This window comes from Betta splendens, chromosome 8 (genome assembly GCF_900634795.4).
Source record: "Betta splendens chromosome 8, fBetSpl5.4, whole genome shotgun sequence".
Classification (NCBI taxonomy): Eukaryota; Metazoa; Chordata; class Actinopteri; order Anabantiformes; family Osphronemidae; genus Betta; species Betta splendens.
In genome coordinates this window covers 817,678-842,482 of record NC_040888.2, presented here as the reverse complement: position 1 = coordinate 842,482, position 24,805 = coordinate 817,678, and the positions used below count along the sequence as shown (strand labels likewise).

At 51.8% G+C, this 24,805-nt stretch overlaps 3 protein-coding genes across 9 annotated transcripts; all 3 read right to left on the bottom strand.

Annotated features, from left to right (window-relative positions):
- Positions 1-287: 287 nt before the first annotated feature.
- ldlra (low density lipoprotein receptor a) lies at positions 288-6,413 on the bottom strand. 2 transcript variants are annotated; one of them, XM_029158531.2, is made up of 18 exons: positions 6,256-6,413; positions 4,680-4,805; positions 4,473-4,595; positions 4,033-4,404; positions 3,833-3,955; positions 3,632-3,754; positions 3,443-3,562; positions 3,247-3,372; positions 2,965-3,136; positions 2,663-2,890; positions 2,379-2,497; positions 2,167-2,306; positions 1,953-2,094; positions 1,736-1,879; positions 1,408-1,647; positions 1,242-1,319; positions 998-1,161; positions 288-845 (listed from the first exon to the last, which is right to left on the bottom strand). In XM_029158531.2, exons 1-18 carry the CDS (start codon positions 6,293-6,295, stop codon positions 789-791), a joined length of 2,637 nt encoding a protein of 878 aa, XP_029014364.1. In that variant the 5' UTR covers positions 6,296-6,413; the 3' UTR covers positions 288-788. The 2 variants fall into 2 exon arrangements, with proteins under 2 accessions (XP_029014364.1, XP_040927757.1); XM_041071823.2 differs by having other exon boundaries at positions 3,632-3,955.
- Positions 6,414-8,206: 1,793 nt separating this feature from the next.
- On the bottom strand, positions 8,207-19,453 carry smarca4a (SWI/SNF related, matrix associated, actin dependent regulator of chromatin, subfamily a, member 4a). Of its 3 annotated transcripts, none has more exons than XM_029158464.2 (34): positions 19,296-19,453; positions 17,204-17,477; positions 16,974-17,106; positions 15,677-16,129; positions 15,447-15,545; positions 15,109-15,364; positions 14,863-14,989; positions 14,615-14,788; positions 14,354-14,527; positions 14,106-14,273; positions 13,976-14,026; positions 13,778-13,908; positions 13,638-13,701; positions 13,457-13,560; positions 13,219-13,366; positions 12,976-13,139; positions 12,838-12,904; positions 12,651-12,761; positions 12,329-12,571; positions 12,137-12,250; positions 11,890-11,997; positions 11,716-11,802; positions 11,548-11,594; positions 11,306-11,472; positions 11,063-11,226; positions 10,698-10,964; positions 9,975-10,052; positions 9,677-9,895; positions 9,335-9,597; positions 9,151-9,256; positions 8,973-9,074; positions 8,749-8,881; positions 8,526-8,665; positions 8,207-8,344 (listed from the first exon to the last, which is right to left on the bottom strand). In XM_029158464.2, exons 2-34 carry the CDS (start codon positions 17,423-17,425, stop codon positions 8,312-8,314), a joined length of 4,917 nt encoding a protein of 1,638 aa, XP_029014297.1. In that variant the 5' UTR covers positions 17,426-17,477; positions 19,296-19,453; the 3' UTR covers positions 8,207-8,311. The 3 variants fall into 3 exon arrangements, with proteins under 3 accessions (XP_029014297.1, XP_029014298.1, XP_029014299.1); XM_029158465.2 differs by having other exon boundaries at positions 8,526-8,656; XM_029158466.2 differs by having other exon boundaries at positions 10,737-10,964.
- Positions 19,454-20,140: 687 nt separating this feature from the next.
- On the bottom strand, positions 20,141-24,222 carry LOC114860231 (cysteine protease atg4da-like). Of its 4 annotated transcripts, none has more exons than XM_029158674.3 (11): positions 24,064-24,222; positions 23,263-23,478; positions 23,072-23,155; positions 22,819-22,992; positions 22,328-22,595; positions 22,162-22,226; positions 21,612-21,739; positions 21,401-21,479; positions 21,248-21,324; positions 20,879-20,998; positions 20,141-20,658 (listed from the first exon to the last, which is right to left on the bottom strand). In XM_029158674.3, the coding sequence occupies exons 2-11, from the start codon at positions 23,450-23,452 to the stop codon at positions 20,488-20,490; spliced, it is 1,356 nt and encodes a 451-aa protein (XP_029014507.1). In that variant the 5' UTR covers positions 23,453-23,478; positions 24,064-24,222; the 3' UTR covers positions 20,141-20,487. The 4 variants fall into 4 exon arrangements, 3 of the variants coding, with proteins under 3 accessions (XP_029014507.1, XP_029014508.1, XP_055366783.1); XM_029158675.3 differs by having other exon boundaries at positions 23,263-23,502; positions 24,064-24,210; XR_008695343.1 differs by adding an exon at positions 20,727-20,805 and having other exon boundaries at positions 20,518-20,658; positions 23,263-24,221.
- Positions 24,223-24,805: the final 583 nt, after the last annotated feature.

Sequence of the window (24,805 nt, the reverse complement as noted above, 5' to 3'; positions counted from 1 at the left end):
GAGCCAGAAAAGGAGAACGCAGCGGGACGGGGCCGACCCTCGCTGCAGCCTCATGTGTGCATTCCAGAGCAGAGGAGGGAGGGAATACGCCACGATGAGAAACAACACAGATGAGAAAGTGAAGAACACAGTGACACAGTTGGTGGGAGGTCCCAGTGTTTTCTGGCAGTCGACTCTTTAGGCTCAGACAAGCCTTTCCTGTTGCCCTGCGTCTGCACAGGCTGGAGACGTGGTGAGGACCTCCACAGATCTGAGGCTGGACAAAAGACCTGAGCCAAGACACTGGATAATAAATAAAAGCTTTTATTTATGTACAGCTGAAGTTTAAAGTTTACAACAAGAGCTAAAACTGCGACAGAACCAAAAAACAACAAAGAGGAAAATTTACATTATTAACATGATATTTACATGATTCAGCTGCTGTTGTGTGAATTTAAGGCCGTAACATGTAACGTGGCTCATATCACTGTAAACAGGCAGATACAGATTTATTACGTCAACCGAGTTCAGTACCAACAAGATGGTACATTAATACATTAAACGGAACAAATGGACATAAACATGATTTGATTAAAGTCGCCACAGTAGTTTTTCTACTGAGTCACATCCCAGGAGGCCTCACACAGACGACACAACTGTTCACCGTCTGTTACTGTAACGGTTTGGAGAAACCTGACGACAGACGAGGGAACGTGTTCATCTATGAGGGTTTAGTGGTTCTGCTCGTGTGGCTCAGACGCTCAGTGAGGTAAAAACGCTTCAAGGCTTCTGGTTCCGTCCGTCCATCCTCAGTTTTCAGTGAAGGCTGGATTATCAGCTTCGTCCTCCAGGCTCACAGCCTGTCTCTGCAGGGACAGCAAATAAGAAGCCAGTCAGACTTACAGAAAAGATTTCAGTTGAATATTGAATGTACCAATAATTCGTATGAAATCTGTGTTTGGTTTGATTTTTTCTGAGCCGTAGTAAAGAACAGTTAACTGCAGAAGCAGATCCTCGCCTTAGGGTACGTGTAGCCGTCGTGGCTGAGGCTCCTGCAAATGTGCACTTGGTCCTCTGTGGTTTTTTGATAGACGGGGTTGTCAAAGTGAATTGTGTTGGTGTTTTTCAGTCTGTAGTTCCTCCAGAGCAAAACGCCACCAAAAGCCAGCAGACAAACAAGAGCTGCAAAGGGGAGCAGACTCACGTTAGGCTACGAGAACATTCTGTGTATGTTTAATGCTGCTTCAGCAGCAGAAACATACCGAGAGGTAGAACAACATAAAGAGCGGTCGGGGTGGAGACAGCCTTTGGAACAGATGCAGCAGCCTCAAGATGGTCATCTGGACAGAAACACAGTGCCTCAAATATTAAATTAAAGTTCAGGAAAAGTTTTTACAAAGCAGGACTGAAAAATACACAGTATCCAACCTGCAGATGCGACCGGAGCCTCCGTGGAGGCCTGGGGAACCTTCGGCGTCATCGGCCGTGGTGGGCGGGTCTTTGGTTCTGGTGTGGCCATCGTGCTTGGATGTGGGCTGGCTGAGGTGCTGGTGGCGGTGATGGGGGCCCTGGTGGTGTGTTCCGGGGACCTGGCCGTGGTCATGGGTGGCGCCCGCGGCGCTTTGATAGTTGGAGCAGAAGTCGCAGGAGCTGAGGTTGTTGGCACAGCTGGTGAAGACAGTTAACAGTCAGACCGTCTGAGCTCTTCTAATATTTAAGTGTCAGTGTCACCACCATGTTTCATCCGGTTACTCACCAGCGACACAGGTCCGCATGTCGCGGGCCAGCATCATGTGATCAGGGCACACACAGGTGTATTTCGGGGGGTGTGTTCCCACCTGAGGAGCCGCCAGACACAAGAACTCACAGCCGCCGTTGGACACCTGGCACCAGTTCATCCCTGCAAAAGAAACCTCATGATTCCACTAGATCTGCCACTGGTCGTGAGTGGACAGAACCGGGCCGGGCCTCACCTGCCGGCTGTTTGAGGTTGTGGTACAGAATGATATCTTCTGGTGACGACAGGTGCTCTGCCACCGGTGCAATGTCCCCGCCCGTCAGCCTGTTGGCGCTGAGGATGGCGTTGTTGCTCACGTCCGTCCAGAACACCTTTTCCTAAAACACGACAACAAACGTGAGGCGCCGCGACCTCGAGCTGACGCGACAAAGGTCGGGATGTATTTGTACCTCGAACACAGTGAGTCCCAGAGGGTGAGCCAGCTGGTGTTCGTCCACGATGAGGGTGCGACGACCTCCGCCTTGCACGTTCACGCTGGACAGGGTGTGCAGCTTGGAGTCGACCCAGTACAGCCGCTGGTTCAGCAGGTCTGAGGGAAGAGGAGGGCGTGAACAGGTCGGACTAGACCTGCAAAACAAGCCCAACCCAGAGAGACACTTACCGAGGGTGATGCCGTTGGGCCACACAATGTTGTCGGTGACCAGCGCAGTGCGGTCGCCTCCATTAAGACCCCCCCTCTCGATCTTAGCGGGATTTCCCCAGTCAGTCCAGTAAACGAAGCTGTAGGGGGAGAACGTATCAAATTAACTTTATTTAGATTAAGGGACTCCAGCAACACAACAGCCAGTGAAACATTCTTGGAGGTAGAGGAACAGTTTCACCAACCAGAAGGGAAAAGTTAAAAAGGACTCGTGAGCTGAGCTGTTAAAGGTTTGCTGGACTTACTTGTGATGGGGGTCAACGACAATCGCTCTGGGTTTTGATAGATCTTGGCGGAAGAGGGTTTTGCGGCGACTACCATCAGCAGTTACCACGGAAACAGTCCCGTGGATACTGTCGGTCCAGTACAGGTTTCCGTGGATCCAGTCGAAGGCGATGCCTTCAGGAGCCTCGATGTTGCTGCCAATCACGAGGCTGTGATTTGCCGGGTCTTTGGCCGAGTCCATCGGCGCTCTGGGAAGAACCAGAGTTAGGCAGGAGGGAAGGATGGACTGGTGTGTTCGGGTTCTGGTTTGGTTCCAGCTCACCTGTAGATCTTCTTCTGGGAGAGGTCTGACCAGTAGATCTCCTTGGTGGCCATATTCATGTCCAGAGCTGCAGCGTTCTTCAGTCGGGGGATGACCCGTGTGTATTCACTCCTGTCCAGAGTCATCTTCCTGACCTCGTGGTGGTTGGTGAAGACGAGATACGCAACCGTTCCTACAAGCAGAGCAGTAAACTTTTGGAAGGTTTCACCTGCACCTTCATGTTCTCAACCACTGTGTTTGAAATCCGTGGTCTCCGTCATAACTCGGTGGACTGGTACTTACCGATGGCTTTGCAGGCCTTGGTTGCAGGATCCATCTGGTAACCGTCCTTACACTCACATTTGTAGCTGCCGATCTGGTTGATGCAGATCTGGCTGCAGGTGTCAGGGTCGGCGCATTCGTCGATGTCTGAAGCAAACAGAGTTATGAGAACCCACCACCTGACAGACACTGACGGCATCAGAACGGAGGCCGTTACCTTCGCAGCGTTTCCTGTTGACCAGGCTGAACCCGGCCGGACACAGACACTCGTAGCCGATCTTCAGGTCGTTGCAAACGTGGGAGCAGCCGCCGTTGTTGTACAGACACTCATTGGATCCTGGAACACAAGCGCACGTTTAGCTGCAGCCTCTGACGCCTCCCATCCAGAACCAGCGCCTGTGCTCACCACATTCTCTCAGAGGCTCGTCGGACCAGTCCCTGCAGTGGTGCCGCCCGTCGCACACCCTCGCCATGCTGATGCACTCTCCGCTGCGGCACTTGAACCTGGTTGGTCCGTCGCAGTGCGTCGCTGTGAGGGAGACAAGCGGGCTGGGGTCAGTCAGAGCCAGCAGAACCAGAACCTCGTAGTGAGAGGGCGAATACATACCGTTCACGCAGCCCAGCTCGTCGCTCCGGTCGCTGCAGTCGTACTCGTGGTCGCACTGTCGACTCCCGTGGATGCAGGAGCCGTCGCCGCACTGGAACTCATCGGGCCGGCAGGTGGGGCGAGCTGAAGGGATGCAGCACATCTGTCTGACCCAAACCCAGACCCAAACAGAAGGAGCAGGTCCTCGTGTCTGTTCCTACCACAGCTGGCTTCGTCGGATGCATCCAGGCAGTCGGCCTCTTCGTCACACCTCCAGGTGATGTGGATGCACTCCCCGCTGCCGCAGGAGAACTCCAGGGATGAGCACTTAGGAGCGGCGCTGCTCCTCGTCTTGCAGTTCTGGTCTTGCTCGTCGGATCCATCCGGACAGTCCACGTCGCCGTCGCACAGCCACATGAGGGGGACGCAGACCGTGTTGTTGCACTGGAAGGACGAGGCACTGCAGGTGACGGGGGGGCAGTCGGCCTCGTCGCTGCCGTCGTCGCAGTCGGCCTCGTGGTCGCACACGAAGGAGGACGAGACGCACTGACCCGACCTGCAGCAGAACTCTGCGTCCGAGCACCGCCTGAGAGCTGAGAGACGAGAGGCGTGAGGAAGCGGCCGGGAAGCAGGGGAAGCTCAGTGCAGACGCTGGACTCACCACAGCTCGCTTCATCAGCTCCGTTCTCACAGTCAGACTTTCCATCGCAGCGCCAGGAGCCGGGGACGCACTGGTTCAGGCGGTCTGCACAGCTGAACTCGCTCGGTCTGCAGGTTTTAGACGCTGGAAGAAAACCAAGAACCAAGACTCGCCTCAGCTCACATCACAGCCCAAGAGTGGTTCTGGTAGTGCTGGTGTGATGCTCACAGCAGGTCCCGGGGAGTTCGTCGGTGCCGTCTCCACAGTCGTCTGCTCCGTCACACACCCATCTGGCCGTGATGCATTTTCCACTCCCACACTGGAACTGGCTGGTTCCACATGTTGACCGAGCGTCTGTGGACAGAGGATTAGTCCAGCCAATCAAACACAACAGGCGAGGTGTGAGAGCAAAACCACGTCAGCGCGAGCTTCAGCAGCCACGCCTACGAACAGGAGCCGAGCCAAGAACCAGCACCGTCTGGGAGAACCCGTCCTGACTGGATCAGGTAGAGCAGGTTCACCAGAGACGCTGACTGACCAGAGTCGGACCTGCCCCGTCTGCACTGGACCCACTGAACCAGAAAGACCAGAAAGACCCCGAGGGGCCTCTGACCCTCATCCTGCTCCAGGTCAGCGAGGACGAGCTGGTGGAGCCACACGGACGGTGCTCTGACAGTTCATTCAGGTTCTCAGCGGTTAATAATAAGCGACGCGAGGATCAGGCTCCTGTTCTGGTCCCTGTTTATGGGTCCACAGGACGCCGGGCTCAGTTCCACTGCGGTTTTACTGCTGGTTGTAGTATTTCTACGTGAAGCTGCTGCCACAAAGATAAAGATCGGTTTCATCATCAAATAGTTTTCTTGGCGATAAAAGAGAAGAAGACAATAAACAGTCGAAAACGTTGAGCCTCTGCTTCGCTGAACCCTGACGCCGGTGTTGACTCACTGGGCTTAAAGTTCAGAGCAATGACAAAGAGCTGCAGCTCGGTGCCAGATCTCTGCCATCCATTAAAAGAAGACGCCAGTCAGGTTCCAGACGTGAGCGACAAATAACGACTTCGCTCTTGTCCCGACCTGCAGCAGAACGCTGGTTTCCAGAAGCTCACAGCGTCTGACCTGCGCGAGGTTTCAGGTTCCGCTCAATGGGCACAAACTGTAAAAGCACGTTTAGAAACATTTTCCCCAGTTTTTCATCACACTATATTAATTCTTTTTAAAATGTTCAAAACCTTTCTCATTTCAGGGGTTTTGAATTGTTAGATTCATGTTGTGTCGTTTTTTTCAATCACAGTTTTATTGTTTATATTTCTACTTTTCGTTTTTCTGCTAGTGTTACTTTCACAATTGTTCTAACATTGAAAGGATTTTTTTGTATCTATATACATTTATTTATACATTAAATAAAGAAATAGATTAAAGAAATATTCAAACTTTCTCACTTTTTTCTGACTTTTTGTTCACTTCAGTTTCTGCTCAGATATTTTAAATATGATGCAAATGAAACTAAAACGTCCATTGAAGCGTAGAACAAACAGAGAACAGGAGGAGGCCCCCGGGTCCGGGTCCGGGTCCGGGTCCGGTTCCAGGTCCCGGTCCGGTCAGGGGCCCGCCGGTTCCTGGCAGAGGACGCTTCTTCTGGGGCCGCACGTGGCGCCGCGCCGCGTCGCTCATTGGCGCAAACAGCGGCTCAAAGCAGCGACGCTCCGGACCGTTGGTGAACGAGCCGACCTACATTACGGCCTGCGCCCTCCCCCAGCATCCGGACCCACAGCGTGGAGGAGCAGCGCATGATGAGTGGAACTTACGTGTCTGGGCCGAGACGCAGATGAGCAGCAGAAGCAGCATGTTTCTCAGCGGGGGACGCGTCTGCAGCTGCTGGACCGGACGCGGGGAGGATGCTCCGACCTCTGTCCTGTTTGACAACAACCATCAGACCTACTTGAGTGTGGCCCAGGGTGGGTGGCGCCCGGAGGGGCCCCGAAGGCGGGGGGCGGGATCTGGGATGGGGTGATCGAGGCCCGCCGCCTCCCCCTGCCTTTAACCCTTTCAGCCGCACGCGCAGACAATGAAAGTCACCTGGAACCGGGCGATGCCAGGAGGCACCGGGAGGAAGGTCCAAATTTCAGCAGAGAAAGCAGTGGAAGCACAAAGAAATCCTCAATAGAAGCTTCTAATATTCTACAATAAGACGAATCAAGAACCACTTAGCATTTTAACAATCAGTCAATAATGTCAAAGAAAACTGCTTATTCTTATTTCTTCCCTTTAAGATCAGACTTACAGTTACAAGGGACAGAAACAATTAATATTCATTTCCACATTGATCACAGTCACAGTTACATGTACACACAAGGAAGTATGGGAAATTAAAAAACGGTAACACATATAAACACACAGACAACAAAATTACTACTATTTATTACAAGACTTGAGTCTTTGAGTGAGATTAAACCATCTTATTCAGAACACGAGCTCAACGTGCTACTGGATCACTTCTGCTCATATAGTTTTTAATGCCGTCGTCGCTCCAGAGCCAGAACAGTTTGTCTCTGTTGGACCAGACGGGAACTTGTTCAGTAGTAAGTGCGAGTCCTGGGTCGTCTGGCTGGAGCGGTCCGGTCTGTGTCTCAGCTCCGACCCAGAGGTTTTGTAGAAACAGGTTCTGCCTGTTGGTTCTGTTCTCCACTCACTCCATTCACTTTCACTGCAGGTTCTGTTTCCCGGCGGCTGAATTTGTGTTTTACGCTCAACCACCAATTTAAAGCTCCTCATAAAACAGTAACAGTGTTACAGTAGTGGAAGTCATTAACAGGCTTGTTCTCCACTTCCTCCCGAGTGAGAGGGAAAAAAAGGCTGCTTCAGGTCCAAAGTCTGAAACGGTCAGACTGATATCAGATAAAAGCTAAAAAACACAGCCATGACCCAGAAAACACAGAATGCAGATGCTGAACATCTGGACGTGAAGCAGAAGTGAACGGTGCTGTAGATTCAAACAGTGGTTTCATCAGAGGTTCCCATAAATTAACCACTAATGTTTGAACTACTTGTGGCTCCGTGACATTTAGGTCCGACTGAGGAGACCAGGGAAACGGAACGTGACAGGCTCTGATCCAGCGCTGGTAGAACCGGCCTTCAGCTCAGACCGGGTCCACATGTGGACGTCACTCAGTGAAACCAGCACACGGCGCAGCATAAACACCACTGGAACAGCTTCAGGTTCTTAGAGGAACGTCCTGACCACGAGCGATAGCAGTCATTCACGATGACGTCTACGTAGGTTTGACCAGTGTGAAAGCTTGAAAGGCCGGACTGGTGCTGCTCACCGCCACCTGCTGTAAAGACACGCTCACTGCAGCCTGGGTTGGTTATGGGATGCCTTTATTTACTTCTTCCAGTGACACCGACACGGAACCGCGGTCCGAGCCCTCGGCTCACACAGCGGAGACGAGGGACGGCCGCGGCCGCTTTCAGTCTTAAATTAAACAGTGAGGACACATCCTGGTGCACGACATGCATTCACAAAGGAACCAGAGGAATCTGCTTCATCGATTCGCTTTGTCTCAACGCAAAAGACTAAATTAATGTGGCTTAAAAACATGGCCCACGATCTGTCAGGAAGTTCAAGCTCCGTCGATTTTCCACTTACAGGAGGAAACAAAGACACACACACACACACTACTAATGATACTTCAAAGGTTTAAATATGGAAGTGGAAGGTTCACATCGATCGCTCATAATTTTTATTGGTTTTTAATGAATGAATGAATGAATGAATGAATGAGATTATAACAGTCCGACTAAAAATCAGCTCATCTAGGTAAAACTAGGCTCAGCGGTTGCTTGGTCCCGTCAGGAGGAGCCTCAGTCGTCCTCGCTGCCGCTGGCCGAGCGCTCCTGAAACAGAGGACACGGGTCAGAACCACGTCCAGTAGAACACGACGAAGAAACCTTCACTGCTCAGAGAAACAGAAGTAGTGAAGGCTTGATCGTGGTCTGTGATCAATGCAACGTCCCTTCAAGCCTTGTGTCGACTGATGCCCCCGGTGCTAATCGGGTGTGGGACACATGTTCTCACCTCCTCCTGCTCCTCCTCGCTGTCGTCGTCGCTAACCACAGGTTTGGCCCGGGAGCCGCGGCCCCTCCAGCGTTGGCCCTTTCCTCCTCTGTCGCCCTTCTCCTTCCGGCTCAGCTTAATCTTTACTTTCACTGAACGAGCTGGAACGAAACCAGCCAGAGCTTGAAACCCTGGTGACGAGCCCAAACCAACCCAGAAAGACAGAACCGACCCTGATGCTCACATTCAGACTCAGAGCCTTCGTCCGCCTCCTCCTCCTCCTCCTCGCTCTCCTCCCCTTCGCTCTCGTCGTCCTTTTCGATTTTCTGTCTCACGCTGGTGAAGACCGACTGCAGCACGATGGAGTCCTCGTAGATCTAACCGGAGAAAGAAGAGGTGAACGTGGGTCCTGACGCAGTGTGACTTCAACGACTGCCTGCGAGCGACTGCGTTTCAGAGCGGACTCACCAGAGAACCCTCCAGGTTGAAGGTCTGAGCGTTCTGACAGAGCAGCATCACGTCCTTCTCCAGGTCGTTCAGGCTGCGGTACTTATGGTTGCGGATCCTCTCCTGTGGGAAAAGCAGCGGTGAATCTGGGAAGAGCAGACGACGCAGGAGCGCTCTGAGCCCGTGGTCCTGTCCTCACCTTGATCTTTCTGAAGTCCACGGGTTTGCGGATCAGCTCGTAGTACTCGGGCAGCTCCTTCCGGGAAGGAAGCTGGATGAACACTTCGCTCAGCTGTCGCCCGTTCCTGCAAACAGAGAAGTCGTCTCAGCATCAAGTCCTGCTGAAGGCTCACGCATCGTCTGAGGAGCAGCAGCGTTCTCACGTGTCCTTGTATTTGATGACGGCGTCGACGATCTTCTTCATCTTCTTGGTGAGGGAGGGCGGGTTGGGAGACAGCTTCTCCGCTGGCGGACGCCCGCGTTTCTTGGCCTTCTTCACCTCCTCGTCTTTGTCCCGCCCGCGGCCGCCGCTGGAGCTCGGCAGAGCCGCGCCGCTGTCGTGGTCGCGCTCTCGCTTGCGCTTCCTGGTGGTCTTTTTGTGCCGGACTTCCTCTTCGATGTCCTCTAGGTTTCCCTCCTCTATGGCCTGAGGGGAGGAGAATGGTGGGGATGTTAGATCACACTGAAGGAGCTCCTAGCTCTGGAGGATTTGCTTCTCTTCGCACCTTCAGCCACTGTTTCTCCGTGAGCGAGTCGCTGTAGTCCACCTCCTTCCGCTGACGCGAGCCTCTGCCGAACATCTTCTCCTCCTCCTCTTCGCAGGTCAGACGCTCCACCTCGGCGTCGTCTTTCAAAATCCAGGCGGGCATATCGTCCTCCTCCATCAGACGGGGTTTCCTTTTAGGGTTGCGGGCCTCCTCGCGGCGCCGGTCCAGATCCATGCGCTGCATGTAAACCAAGGCAGAGGAGGTTAGTGGAAGCACAGCGTGGCTTCAAAGGGCTGAACCCAAGGAGCCGACCCACCATGAACTGCTCAAACTCCTCCTCACTTCTTGCGATCATCTGATTCACAGTCTCGTCGTCAGGCACCTCATCTTCCTCCTGCACGGCAACGAGACACAGTTAGTGAGACGCAGCGGACAGGAGCTTCACGGATCCTCTCAGAGCTGAGTCTCTGAACTACACAAGCTGCAGCCATCGAGATTTAATTACTCCATCAATTAATCAGGTAGGAAATGACTGAACCATTAGGCAGAGCAAACTGCAGCTCAGACATAGAATAATTATGTGGGGCTGTGTTAATATCATTTCATCTCCAGTAAAGACTCAGCAACAAAAGGCTGAGAAGATGTTACTATGAGCTGTCGCTTCATATGAATCTGGAAATAACCAGTTTCTAACTTTAGCTAATGACAAACTGAAATAAAATTAACTGAATGACCCCAATGTGCATTATTGTAAATTACTTTCAGCTCTTAATAATAATACAGAAGCAGAAAGAGAAATAAAAGGGAAGAGTTACGTTAGTAAAGAAGATAAAGTGTCATAATAACCATCAGAGTTTGAGCAGAAGCGGAAATACTTAAGAAGAAAAGGCTGGAGTGATGAAAGCTCACAAATCCTGAGAAGAGGGAAGTAAGGAAGAGAGAGAGAGAGAAAGAGAAGGGAAAAGGAGAGAATGAAGAGGTGGGGCAGCGCACAGGCGGATGTGGGTGGGTGGGCGACGTGGAACAGGTTCACACCCACCCACGCCCCCCTAGTGCGGCAGCCTCCTCGAGCCCCGACCTCGTCCTGCTCCTCGTGCTCCAGAATGGCCTGTAAGAAGGCGCGGCGCTCATAGCCTGAGGACTTCTGGTCGAACATGCCGGCCTGGATGACCTTCTGGTCCACGTTCAGCTTGTACTTGGCTGCAGCCAGAATCTTCTCTTCCACGCTGTTGACGGTGCAGAGCCGCAGCACGCGCACCTCGTTCTGCTGGCCGATGCGGTGGGCTCGGTCCTGGGCCTGCAGGTCCTGTAGGACACACGGCGGTTCAGGTGAAGTGACTGAGACCATGAGGCTTCGACCAACACCTAACTAACTGCAGGTTCCATGAGCGCAGGCTTCAGTACCTGGTGCGGGTTCCAGTCACTGTCAAAGATGATGACGGTGTCAGCAGACTGCAGGTTGAGGCCCAGGCCTCCAGCCCTGGTGCTGAGCAGGAACACAAAGTACTCGGAGGCTGGGTCATTGAAGGTCTTCAGCAGCATGCCACGGTCCTCGGCCTTGGTCGTTCCTACGGGAAGAAACGCTAACAGTATCAGAATGTGAACCCAGTTGACCCTCAGAACCACCCTGCTCTCAGACTGTCTCACCGTCCAGACGCAGGTACTTGAAGTTGCGGTAAGCAAAGTAATCCTCCATGATGGTCATGAGTGAAGTCATCTGACAGAAGAGCAGCACTTTGTGCTTGGTGGCCCTGAGTTTGGGCAAGATACGATCCAGCAGCTCGAACTTCCCTGACGCTCGATACAGATCAGGCCTGAACAGGCAGAAGGGAAAGTGTTAGAAGGAGCAAACAGTTCAAACAGGTCCACAGGGTTGGAGCTTCACGTACCCCGTCACTATTCCACCAGAATAACCCAGATGCTCTGAGAAGGACTCCTGTGAAACACAACACGCACAGATTGAAGAGGTGTCGCTGTGACTCTGTCTGCGTTTTGGTTTGTTGAGGTCTGAGCTGCTAAAACATTCAGCGATTAGGGTGAGAGATCCCGTTTCACACCTCAATGTGCTGGAACATGTACGGGTGGTTGCAAATCTTCCTCAGCTGCATGATGGTGTTCATCAGGGTCTTCGTGCCTCCTTTACCCTGGAACATGAGAGAGGACGCACAAAGACGTGATGTTACACATTAGAGTCAATTGACACAAATGAAGAGTTAACCTGCGACCTTCACCTTCTTGTCCTTCTCGGAGCCGTCTGTGAGCAGGACTCCCTTCGCCTGCATGTGTCTGTATAAGACCCGCTGTAAAGCCGACATGTCGCACTTTATCACATACTCCACCTGGAAACAAAGGAAAGAGCCGCTCAGAGATGTAGAAAAAAGAAGAAATCACCTGCCAGAAGAAAAAGGCTTCCTTCTAGAATCAGTGTAATAATGAACTCTAATTAAAACCATCTCGGTGCTAAATGTGAGGGAGCACCTTCTCCGGCAGCTGCGCTTCAACCTCCTTCTTGAGCCGGCGCAGCAGGAACGGTCGCAGCACTTTGTGCAGACGTCTGATGATCAGGATGGTTTCTTCCTCGTTCAGGTCGACCTGAGAGAAGGAGACGAGGAAGTGGCTTCTTTCTACGATACAACCACAGACCACCCACCCATCCAGACCAGAACTCACCTTCTCTCCCGTCATGGCAAACGGGGCGTTGAACCACTGCTCGAAGGTGCTGCAGCTCTTGAATATGGTGGGCAGTAGGAAGTTGAGCAGAGCCCACAGCTCGGGCAGTTTATTCTGCAGCGGAGTCCCTGTGAGCAGCAGGCGCCGCGGTGCCAAGTAGTGCGTGTTCAGCACCTGGGTCAGCTTACAGTGGTGGTTCTTCATACGGTGGCCCTCGTCCACAATCATGTACTTCCATCGGAGCTGGGGAGGAAACGACGCAGGCGTGAGCGTGGCAGCGTTAAGAGGTGTTCCCTGGGTGAAAGCGAAGATGCCTCCTTACTTTAGCCAGGATGTGTTTGTCCTTGATGATGTACTCGTACGTGGTGAGCAGCACGTTGAACTTGCCGCTGCGCAGGATGGGAACGAAGGAGCGGCGAGCAGCCGGAGACCCCTGCAAACGGAGAGCTGGGTTTAACAAGGACAGAACATGTCAATCAGTCCAGAGCAACAGTCAAACAGACACCAACCTTGTAGGAGACCTTCACGACAGACGGCGCCCACTTATCAAACTCATAGACCCAGTTTGACAGCGTTCTGAAAACAAGTAACTGTGGTTATGAACAAGAAAAGAGCAGCAGGACGAGGAGCTGAGGAGGAGGACTCACGACAGAGGTACGATGATAAGGAAGGGCCCGTTGAGGCGCTTGTACTCCATGAGGTAAGTGATGAGGGCGATGGTCTGGATGGTCTTTCCCAGACCCATCTCGTCGGCCAGGATGCCGTTCAGGTTGTTGTTGTAGAGCGACACCAGCCACTCCAGTCCTTTGATCTGAGGGGAGAACGGAGGCGTGAGCTGCAGTTGGCTGCGGGCCACAGACGGGCCGTCCGGGTTCTGGGCCAGGTCCCACCTGGTACTGCTTCAGCTGCCCGTTGACCAGCAGCGTCGACTGCTTATCCACCTTCTCAGTGACGGCGTGAGCCACGGCGTAGTAGGACTGAAGGCCTCGGTTGAAGGCTGCGTTGCCGTACTCGTCGTCCACATCCTGCTTGGCGTGTCTGTTGGCCACAGACAAACACATGGGGATGTTACACAAACACACACACCCACATCTTCATAGAACACAGGTGAGGATGCTTTCTTCTTACTCAATGATGTGCCTGACGTCCACCTCAGACACGTCTTCGCTGTCAGGGTCTGGAATCTTCTTCTTCTCCTCTGAAGCTGTGGGATGAGGCTCCTCGTCTACATCCTGACACAAGAACAAACAGAATGGTCAGAGGACGCTGCAGAAGAAGAATCTGACCCCTGGGTTCCATGTTCACGCACCTCCTCCTCTTCATCATCTTCTGAACCACTGTCTTCACTGTCTGACCGCGGAGCGACTTCATACCTGCAGAGGAACAGTTTTATCACTATTCAGCTTCGACAGGATGATTCCAGGATGATTCGCGTAATAGCACACTCACCCTGGGTTCATCTCCAGCCAGGCCTCCAGCTGACCGGCTTTAGGTGCATCAACTCCAGTCAGGATCTTCCCGCTGTCAACGTGGATGACCTTCACCGGCAGGTCACTCATCTGACTGGTCTCATCTAAAGGCTGAGACGAGGGAGAAGTGAGAAACAGGAGCTCAAAACACGCCTGTGGATGTTAGTGCTGTCCCTACCTCCCCGTCAGGGCCCAGCGCAGCAGCGCCACCTTCTGCCGGCTCCGGCTTCTGCAAATGTAAACATGAAAGCGCATGAAAAAAAAGCTAAATGGTAGAAATAGACGCAGACTGGACGAGAACACCTCACCTTCTTTTTCTTCTTCTTCTTCTTCTCTTTGAGAGCTTGTGCAGCTTTGTGAGCACGGACCAGCTCAGTGAGGTTGGCCACGTACTCGTCCGTCTGCTGGAGCAGGTAGGCCAGACGCTTGTCCTTCTTCTGGTCGATAAGTTTACGATAGCCTTCTTCATCCTCAGCCTGGGAAAAACAGTCAAGCACAGGGATCAGATGCTGATTCTGTCAGAGCAAAGACAAATAAAGCTGGTTTTAAATCTCACCATCAGCCTCCGCATTCTCTCTTTTTCAATGCGCTCGTTCTCCTTCTTCTGCTCACGCTCCGTGTTGGCGTGATACGTGGCCACAGCTTTGGTGGCCTTCTGGATCTTGGCTGTGATGGAGCGGTGATACTCCTTGAAGTCCTTGGCGTGCTGCAGGATGCTGTTGAGGTATTCCTGTCAAAAACCACACCATAACGTCACCAGAGCTGTCGGCTGTCCCCAGAGCAGACGTCCCAGAGATGACACAACCCTGGTCCCCACCTGGTGCTTCTGACGACGTTTGCGCTCCTGTTCGATCTTCTGCTGCTTCTCCAGCTTCTCCGTGATGCGAGCTTCACGCAGCGACTGGCGCTTGCTGCGCTTGTAGGCTTTAGCGTTGAGGGCGGTTTCCAAAGCAGTGTCCCGACGCATGCAGACCACCACCTCCTGACGCAGCTGCAGACACAAGCGAACAGAAGTCAGACCCTGAATCTATTCCAGAGCAGGAGCCCCGGCCTCTAACTTCTCACCTGTCTCTGGAAGTTCAGCAGCCTCAGGGCCTTTAGCTCGATGGTGGCCTTCGTGCGCAGGTCTCCGGCTAGAGAGCCAGGCAGGTTCTCCAGTTCCTGGATGCGATGAGCAATACGGGCCTGCAGCCTGAAGGAGAGCGACTGATGTCAGCGTGTTTACTTACAAACCTATAGCTGAACACCTAACACTAGCTCTGAACAGTACATCGGTCACACTGGGAAGCTGTCACATGTGCATACACTCACCTGTATTCTCTCTCCTGAAGGATCTCCACTGGGTCCAGCCCACGCGGTTTTTGGATGGGAGTTATGCGGTTCTGCTTCTGGTGGAGCATCATGGGAGGGGGCTGGGCGGGCTGCCCTGGGGACTGCGTCTGAGGCGGCATCACCGGGGAAGCGGCTGGGGGCACAGCGGGAGGAGCAGGGGAGGGTCTGCCTGTGGGCTGTGGGGGAATCAGCTTCTGAGGAGGGTTGGAGGGAGCTGCAGCATTCACCATTGGTCCTGGATCAAAAGGATCGGTTCAGTTTTGACAGTTGCGCACGACAACATCTCTGCTTCAGATCATCCTCAAAACACAGTTTACCTTCAGGCCATGACTTGGGGGGTCCATTGGTAGGCTGGCCCTGTATGCCTGGGGGGACTCCGGTAGGTCCGGGAGGAGCCATATTGGGGCCAACCATGCCTAAACCAGGAAGAAGGGTCAATGTTAGGACAGTAGATCCAAGGATCTCTGCTGAGCTGTGGACATTCTCCTCCCTTTGTCTGAGACACATGAGGAGGGAAAAAACGTGCTGAAGTCCTACATCAACTCACCATGTGGTCTGCTGTAGTTGGCCTGTGCTGGTCCTGGCCCAGGCCCGGCTCCAGGTCCTGTGGATGGGGGCATGTTGGGCATTGGTGGTTGCTGCATCCCTGGCATGGGCCTCTTCCCCTGCACAGCCATCTGCAGGTGCTCAGGGAGGGGCTGACTGCGCGCCAGCATCTTATATGCCATAATCTGAGCCCGGAGTTGGTGCAGTTGATTCTGGTTAAAAGGAGTTGGTCCACCTGGGCCTCCTGGTCCACCTCCTGCCCCACCCGGTCCACCTGGCCCAGGAGGACCTCCACGGTTAGGCTGCCCCATGCCTTGACTGGGGTCGCCGCTGCCTTCCATAGGGCCAGCACCAGGCCCAGGGGGACCTCCAGGCATCATGGGCCCAGAGGGAGGTCCGTTGGCTGGGACGGGGCTGGGAGCGTGCTCTGAGCCTCCCAGGGGCGAGGGGTAACCTGGGGATCGCAAAACAGATGCATGATAGGAATGTCCAGTCTGTAGATACACCCACCATCCCTCATTTTACTCTCCTTGACTGTTTACTATGTCTCAAAACATGAGGCTGAGCCACCTGTGAAACAAACAGGACGACAAGACCAATGACAAAATTTTTTTGTTAGATTCAGGTCCTGCAGTTGCACCTTCATCTGTAACATTTCTGCTGCTTTATTTATTTATTCATTTATTTATTTTGTCCTGTCCGGCAGTTCAACAAGCAGCATGTATTAGGCTGAATGAAGTATTATGATGGACAGGAGTGTATAAGAAATATATATACTCTTCTTGATTAATGGTTTATTTAATGTTTTATTTAGTCCATCCTAAATGTGTGTGATGCCGCTGTGTTGGTGGACAGGTTGAGTTTGGTGTGTGTGCTGCTGCTTTATGATGCTTCAGTACAGCCGTCGCTACCTTTGTGTGTCTGAAAGGGAAAAGCCCTCTAGGCCTGCTGCTCCTGTTGTCCAGCCCGCGGCTGCTAACGAGCAACAAGACAAACCGGCTGGATGACTACACACCCTCTGCCTGACTGCTGTCAGAACTGCACCAGCAAAGCGTGAAGCCCCGTCGACCTCATTAGGCCGTGCATTAATTTGTATGTGGTCATAAATGCATTATGAAGCAGTAGGTTCCCTTATTGTCTGGTAATGAGCTGTGCTGGCGTTCTCTTATAAATACTGTAGTAACATTCTCACACAATCACCTTAAAAAATAAAGTAAAGGACACTTACAGGCTCATTTCACCAAGAACAACTCATGTTTAACTATTAACATACAGACACACTATGCTGGGTATGGTACCTTGGGAATGCTGGTCCATCGGGCTTGGAGGGGGTCCCATCCCGCTGTGCCCCCCTGGTCTCATAGCCATGCCCTTCATCTGGCCATAGCGCGGGTCGTCAGGCATTCCCTTCTCATGCATGGCTTCCATGGGCTGAGGAAAATACGACAATCAGGTTTTATATTTGATGTAGGACAAATAAACTAATGAAAAGTGAGTAAATAAGAGTTTAACAATTTAGGAACTCTACTTTGTGCATCTGGTGCATGTTGTCCTGAGGATATCCTGATGGTCCCTGTGGAGGGTGGGGGTGTCCAGAGCCTGGAGGTCCTGGGCTGGGTCCCATCATGCTGTGGGCTGAGCCCGGTGAGGGACCTGGACTTGGACCCATCATGCCGCTAGGAGATGGCCCTGGGCCTGGGGAGGGTCCAGGACGAGGTGTCCCTCCCATGGGGGGGTCAGGAGTGGACATCTCTCAGGGAAATCTAGGAATCTTTGCCAGCAGCAAATAGCAGCAGGAACACCTGGGAAATCAGAGGACAAGGGGCGTAACAGGTGAACGGGTCCAGGCACCTACTAGAAGCAGCATCCAGTTAAGCACTGGACCTAATAAATGCTAGGGTCATCGCCAGGGGGGCAGAGTTGTGGACAGGCATGTGCAGGTAGCCGAGAACTGGGGGAACGACAGCCACCATTTATTAGTCACACTGTACTTTACAGATTTACTAAATGTTTCAATTCTCCCAAAGCACATTCACATTTATTGTGTAGTCGAGTCAAGTCAAGACTGCGGCCATGAGACCAGAACAAAGCACAACAGTACATCAGGAACCAGCACAACTGGGTCCATTCAATGCAGCAGACCTACACCAAACTCTGCGTCTAAAGTTATCATGTTGTTACAGCGGTCGAAGTAAAGAGAACAGAGCCGCTGCTGTTTTGTTAATCTGACCGTTCCACACATGACACACACATGCACACTGAGCTTTACTTCCTGAACGTCTGCAGCTCTGTGGTGAGGATGTTCTATGAGTCTGTGGGTCCAGTGTTCTACGCTGGGGTCTGTGGGGCAGCAGCATGAATGTAGCAGACAGTAACAGACTGGACAAAGTGATCAGGAGGGCTGGTTCTGTTCTGGGGTGGAGCTGGACCCCCTACATGCTGTAGCTGAGAGGAGGATGCTGGTCCAACTCCTCTCTATAGACAACACCTCCACCCCCCACACAGTGTGTGGCTGGACAAAGGAGCACCTTCAGCCACAGCTGATCAGTATTAGGTTCTCCACAGAACGCCAGCGGAGAACCTTCCTACCTGTGCCATCAGCCTGTACAACTGCTCCTCTGTCTGTGAGGGTTGACCTGTATCTGTCTAGTATTGATATATAAGTACACAGAAAACAGTTTTATATTAATGTGTGTATATGTGGTATATGTGTATACATATGTATATGGTACATGTATGCATATACATGTCTATCTTTGACAATACATTTTACTATTTTTATTTGCCTCCTATCTGTGGGTGATCATAAGCGGCAAAATGTAACTGAACAAACGCCTCATCGTCTCACTGTGGTGGACACGCCAGGTGACACTGTCAGCCACACAGCTCCAGAGTGAGGTCAAGAGGTCAAGTTAAAACCCTCGGATTTCCACACGAGGCTATTTAAATCCCCCCGCACAAACGGACAGATGTGTGCGAACACGATGAGAGCTATTGATGGAGAAAAACATCGACTTCTTGCTGTGTTTACACACAAATAACAATTAGCTACCGTTAGCTTTCCTAGCTTTGTTAGCATTCGCAGGTTCACGTTGAATAGAGTAAATCTAAACCCTCAACTTCAACATTTTTCTCTGTTTATTGTTGAACGCGTTCGCCCATGTTCATTCTATTGCACACTGATTTGAGAAACTGCACAGGACACATGTTAGAGCCGCAACAAAGAGCCGGCTCAGGTTAACCTGCTAACAAGCACCACAACAACACAGGCTAGCCTTTAGCTGCCGCTAGCCCGCTAACTGTGTTAGCCGAGCGCGGCCACGCTCTCCGAGGCCCGTTCAGCGGAAAACGCTGTTTTAAAAGGTGTTGGTGAAACGCGTAAACTCCGCAGCACCGCCGCGTCCACGGACACCGGTCTACGGAACCAACGCGCCTCCCGGACCCGAGCCTCACACTTCGTTTCCATTTTCATTCATTGCTCGCTGTCGCGCCTCAGCAGCGGAGCCGCGACGTCGGCGTCAGCGCTTCTGTTTAACAAAAACACGCCGCGAGCGCGTTGGTTCTCCGGCAGCAGCGCGCTTCGCTCCGCCGACACGAAGACTAAATCCCTGCCGACTTACACAAGCGGTGAGCGGACAAGTTTCAGCCTTCGCCGGTTCCGACGTCTCTCGGTTTTCCTCCCAGGCAGAAACAAAGAGCGACCGAGCCGCAGCTTTTTCCTTCACCCCTCCTCCTCTCTCTCTCGCAGACCGTAGCGCAGCAACCGGCTTGTGCAGCTCTCCAGCGCCCCCTGCGGGCGCCCGGATGCCCGCAGGCCCAGCGGCGGCTCCAGGGACGGAGGGAGGGAGAAGCCGGCGAGGGGGAGGGGGAGGGAGAAGGCGAGGGGGGAGGGAGAAGCCGGCGAGGGGGAGGGGGAGGGAGAAGGCGAGGGGGGAGGAAGAAGCCGGCGAGGGGGAGGGAGAAGCCGGCGAGGGGGAGGGAGAAGGCGAGGGGGAGGGAGAAGCCGGCGAGGGGGGGGGGGCGATAAGGGGGGGGGCGATAAGGCGAGGAGGGGGAGGGAGAAGGCGAGGGGGGGGGGGGGGGGGGGGAGCCGATGAGGGGGGAGGGAGAAGGCGAGGGGGTGGAAGAAGCCGGGGAGGGGGGAGGGAGAAGGAAGGCGAGGGGGGAGGCGAGCGGCTGCGACAATAGACGGAGACGGCGTTTAAAAATCCTCCATAAGTGAATCCTCCATAAATAAACCCCGTTGATGTATTTACACGACATCACTAATATTGCAGCGGGTGAAGCTCAAGCTCGTTCTAACACGAAACGCACCAACAACAGCGTTTGAATCCAAATGTGTCAGATACAAATGACGTAGACACACTGGAGGTTTAAAGCCATGATATAAAGTATCTGAGCCGTCCAACCGGCCTCCATCCGCTCACGCATCCTGTCCACACACACACATTCGGGGATTTGAGACTTTTCCTGTTCATAAACTGTTTATTCAAAGAAGTCGACAGAATTTGTTCTCCACAAGCAATTTTAAATGTTCTAATCTATGTTTACCCTTAATCTTTAACAATTTCAACAGATCAATTGAAAAATGCGTAACTGTTGATTTTATAGAGCAACACAAACAACAGTAAACAACCTGTCTGACAAGCAGACGTTCATCTCCCTCCCACCAAACAATAAATAAAAAGTACAAAAGACAACAGCAATAAAACTGCAGTCTGTCCTTAACTGGCAGACGTTTCAGTCCTGCAGGACAGTCCTGTTTTTAACCTCAGTAACGTTTGTTGTTCGATTCAACCCTCTTCAGTTCGTTCATAACAGAACAAACTCGTCCGAGCTGTCACTGGTGTCGACCCGTTTATGCTGTTTCTTCCTCTGGATGAAAGCGATGCTGTTTGATGGTGTCTCACTGATGTCGTCCTGACGACCGCGTCCCTCTGCAAATATGAACATGGGGTACGTCTCTGCGGACGTGGAGAGAACCTGGAGAAGACAGAGACTGGAGAATAATATTCCAGGGCCTGGATTTATTATTGTTGAGTTCCACTGACCATTGACGCTGTTTGTTCTTCTCCTGGGTTTTAGTCTAAATACTTGAACTACTTATGCAAATGTAGCATCTAAACAAACCTATGAAAAGACAGTTTTATTTCAGGAGATGCATAAGTATAATAATAGAGAAGCCACATCCACTAGACACTACCTCACTGACAGCTGTGCACAGAGACTTAAAGTCCATTTGGCTCCTAGCGTAGAACCCGATGGTGCAGCTGGGGTCCATGCGAGAAAAAGACATTTTCCTGGGGTATTTACAGTGAAACGACTGCAAAGAGAAAAAGTCTCATTAGTGTCATTTTGAGGAGTTGGATGATGTACATCAGTAAATATGAACAATACTAAACAGAAAAATCACCTGCAGTGAGACAAGAAGCAGGAGCGTTCAATAAAATGTCAAAAGTAGTGAATAAATAGGTTCAAGACCTGCTACAAATACAAAATAACGTGGGACCACAGCTTGACAGGAGGAAGCAGGACTAAAAAAAAGAAGAAGTGAAACGCTGCTTCCTCTCACCTCTAGGGGAAAGTTCCCCTTTGCTGTGTCCACTGTGGGCTGACAGTAGTGAGGATCCAGGTACAGCAGATGGTCGCCTTCCAGACAAGAGGGCAGAAAGTAGTGAGCGGAGCGACAGGCAACAGCTGAGCTCAGTGAAGATCCAGCACGTACCCTGAAAACCAACGAAGAACAAGGAGTGCTTCGGTTTGCCCCCGATGATTCCAATGCAGCATTTTAACGCCAGGAGGTTCTGTCAGAACAAAACAAAGCATGCAACACAGTCACACGTTGATCTAGAACAGGAACCACAGAGCAACCGCAGGAATTAAGCTGGTTCAGATCCCTGAGTTCAGACAGAGGACAAGCGTAGGGCATGTTGTACTTTGACACAGGTAATGTAGCTGGCGTTGAGATCCTGTCCTCCAAGTCTCACAGGAACCAGGATGATGACGGACTTCCAGGACTCGGGGGACGGCCCCTGACACAACCTCCTCACGTCCTCCAGGTAGACTGAACAGAGACAAACAAAGCTTTAACTTTCACTTCCTTGCAGACTGGTTTTAGCCGTCATTGATCCTCTTGGGTAAGAATCAGCAGGTGAACTTGAACTACACACCACAAGCTCAGACCTCTCTTCTCTTTGGTTGTGGTTTGTTTGATCTGGTGAGAACAACGCTTGGGTTGCAACAGAAAAGTCTGCCAGTTTATAAATTGGCCAACTGCTTGGGACCAAACCCACGCTGGTGGCTATTTTTTTTTTCAATAAAACCCCACAGTGGGGAAATTTGTTCTCTGCATTTGACCCATCTCCTTTGGGGGAGCAGCGAGCTGCCACATGAGCGGCGCTCGGGGAGCTAGCGCGAAGTGTCTTGCTCAAGGACACACCTGATGCCGAGGCGGAGGATCGAACTGCAGACTAATGGGTGACTCACCGGTGCAGTCTTGTGCTACATACACAACCAGATTAGGAAGCGCCGCTGATGCTGCCACAGCTTTTCTGGAACAACAGAACATTTTCAGAAGGACGTCGCAGCTCAATAACAGCTGGGTTAGATCACTGTCACACACAAAGTTGCAGCGTGTGACTTCGAGTCTCACCTGATGATGTGTGCTACCACAGAGGGACCGTACCAGTCCCCAGCTTTCTTCCCTGAGCTTCTGCCCAAGTCCACCAGCTGGTGAATCCCGAAGGGGGCCTCCGGTGTGTCTGTAAACCACGACACCACCCGTCGGTGCGTGGCCTCCATGGGGCGGCTCGGAAGCGAGCCCAAGCTCAGAGCTCGATGCAGCTTTTTACGTCCTTCCTTCAAACTCTCGAGGTCCATGTCGTCTTTGACCACATGGTGGCAAACAGACCAGGTCCAATCTAAACATGATGAATGAATGAATGAATGAATGAATGAATGATTGAAGCCAGGACCAAAGGAACCTGTCTGTGTCTCTGTTCCGCTGTAATGAACAGTAAACCTTTGTTTCTAACACAGAGGATGCCACGAGGCAGAGTTTCATTAACATATACGGCCCTATTCAAGCCATTCCTTCTTTCAGCAGGTTCCAGCTTCTCTGTGTTTATTCCCGCGTGTTGATACCTGGAGGCAGCAGGTGCAGCATCAGCCCTCGAGCCAGCAGCATCTGGCCCGTACGTAGCACACATCCCCACCCGCTGTCGGTGGTCAGAGCACATCCCACCAGCGGAGCGAAGCCCCGTCTGTACGTCAGCCACAGGAGGGACGCGAAGGAGCAACGGAAGCACTCCCTCTTCCCTGACACATGCACATGTAGAGTTAAATCACAGCATGTGAGCTTCCACAGGGTTTGGAGACCTGACACTCACAGCCTCACCTTGATCTCTGAGCTTGTAGGACTTTCCGAGCATGACCACAGGAGAGCTCTTACTGAATTTGGATTTCTGCTTCAAAGGCCAGACTGATGCATTTAAGGGAAAAGGGAGACAGTCAAACACATTGAGCCTGTTCCCCTTTTCAATTCCTGCTCTGAACTGCATGATAAATACAAACACAGCTCGTATTCACCGTATTTGACACTGTTCCATGCTGAGACCAACTTTGATTTGAGTTTGCCCCTGTCCACTGCCTCAGCGCCGCTGACTGTCAGGACCTCAGGTCCAGCAGATGCAGTGGAGAGGAAGAGCCAGTCGTCTGTGAGCTCAGCCTCGGTGGACTGGTCCTCACCCCGAGCCGAGGAGGTGCTGGTGTTCATCATCAGTAGAGACGAGGCTTCATGGAAGCCTGAGCAAACACCACGGGCAGGTCCTGAAGTACAGCTCAAGAAGAAGGATTCTCGTGGCAGCACTAAACACGTTTATTCGCAGCTACTGCCTCACAAAGTATGAAAAGGAACCGTCCCGCTGTTACTTCATACTCTGGGTTAACGTGAATTAATAATTGTCCATGACAGTAAGTGAGGAGAGAAATCATGTGACTGCACCCACTCAAAGAAACATCTGATTAGCTGAACTTGGAGATCGGCTGCAGACTTAAAACGAACTCTATCATGTGCGGCTGTACAGTAGACGCTGGGTCAAATATTATGAGGTCAGTAAATGTATTTAAAACCCAAGCAGGAAAATTGCAATCAAAATATTATTACTGGTGCAACAACATGTAGGAGGCGTCGTCAGACGATCCGTAGAAGCTTAAAAACCTTCTGATGTGCTTTTTAAGATTCGTATAAATGAATTTACGTATGAAACAGCTTCAACTAAATTAAGTAACTTCAAAGACGTCAACTTCATAAACTTTAGTATTTTACAAACACAAAATGACCAAAAGCTTAAACATCACAAATTAAGGTGAGCGTGAATTGAACTGTACCGCTGTATATTCGCCTTCATAGCGTCTTCGGTAAATGAAGAAAAGCACGAGTGAGTTTGTTAGTTGTTGTTTCAGTTTGTTCAAGCTGAGCGAACGAAACAAGCTTACGCTAAACACTCATTAGCTTTCCTGTTTACAATCGTCACGCGTTAGCGCTGCTGTGATTGGTCAAAACAAGATAAACGGCCACGCGCACCTTGTTCTTCTTCTTTTATTAGCACTGGTTAAATAGCGCCACCTTGTGGACGGAGTTGAACGGTGCCCATCGGTCCGTTCTGACCGTCTCTGTGGCTGCTGCGGCTCTGCCCGGAGGTTCTGTGTGGGCGGCTTGGGTCGTTGGACCTGCCCTCCTGGACCTGAAGGTGTGTGGGCTCAGTAGCCAGTACCGGTCTCCTCCCTCGGCTCTCTGACCGCGTGTAGCGGCTCCTCCCATCACTGGCTCAGACGGCATCACTGTTCATGCACCAGCGTCTGTCTCGCCCTTTTGGTGAATGTTATGTTACAGCTTTACTAACGTTGTAGTGGGAACCGATAAGCAGGTGTCCCAATGTGCTACTGTCATTTACTGTATCACTATTAATAATGTTTGATTATGATTGTTACCATATTGTGTCAAAGCTATTTTTAAGTAATATATGATTATATGTGATAATATACATGCATAGGCAGATGTAAATGGGAGTATTTATACGCTCATATATGTGTATACATGAGGAAGGAACCTCATTGATTTATTTTGGTT

What these genes read in the sequence shown, in the direction of transcription:
- LOC114860231 (XM_029158674.3), bottom strand. Translation starts at nt 23,452, where the DNA reads ATGATGAACACCAGCACCTCCTCGGCTCGGGGTGAGGACCAGTCCACC. An exon ending in GTTCTTCGTTGGTTTTCAGG is followed by an intron (nt 21,325 to 21,400) that starts GTACGTGCTGGA and finishes CTTGTCTGGAAG; the next exon opens with GCGACCATCTGCTGTACCTG. An exon ending in TGTGCACAGCTGTCAGTGAG is followed by an intron (nt 20,659 to 20,878) that starts GTAGTGTCTAGT and finishes TGTCTTCTCCAG; the next exon opens with GTTCTCTCCACGTCCGCAGA.
- smarca4a (XM_029158464.2), bottom strand. Translation starts at nt 17,425, where the DNA reads ATGTCCACTCCTGACCCCCCCATGGGAGGGACACCTCGTCCTGGACCC. An exon ending in CTTCAGGAGAGAGAATACAG is followed by an intron (nt 14,990 to 15,108) that starts GTGAGTGTATGC and finishes GCTCTCCTTCAG; the next exon opens with GCTGCAGGCCCGTATTGCTC. An exon ending in TGCTGAACTTCCAGAGACAG is followed by an intron (nt 14,789 to 14,862) that starts GTGAGAAGTTAG and finishes TTGTGTCTGCAG; the next exon opens with CTGCGTCAGGAGGTGGTGGT.
- ldlra (XM_041071823.2), bottom strand. Translation starts at nt 6,295, where the DNA reads ATGCTGCTTCTGCTGCTCATCTGCGTCTCGGCCCAGACAC. An exon ending in TGGGACTCACTGTGTTCGAG is followed by an intron (nt 2,095 to 2,166) that starts GTACAAATACAT and finishes GTCGTGTTTTAG; the next exon opens with GAAAAGGTGTTCTGGACGGA. An exon ending in ACGGCTACACGTACCCTAAG is followed by an intron (nt 846 to 997) that starts GCGAGGATCTGC and finishes CTGTCCCTGCAG; the next exon opens with AGACAGGCTGTGAGCCTGGA.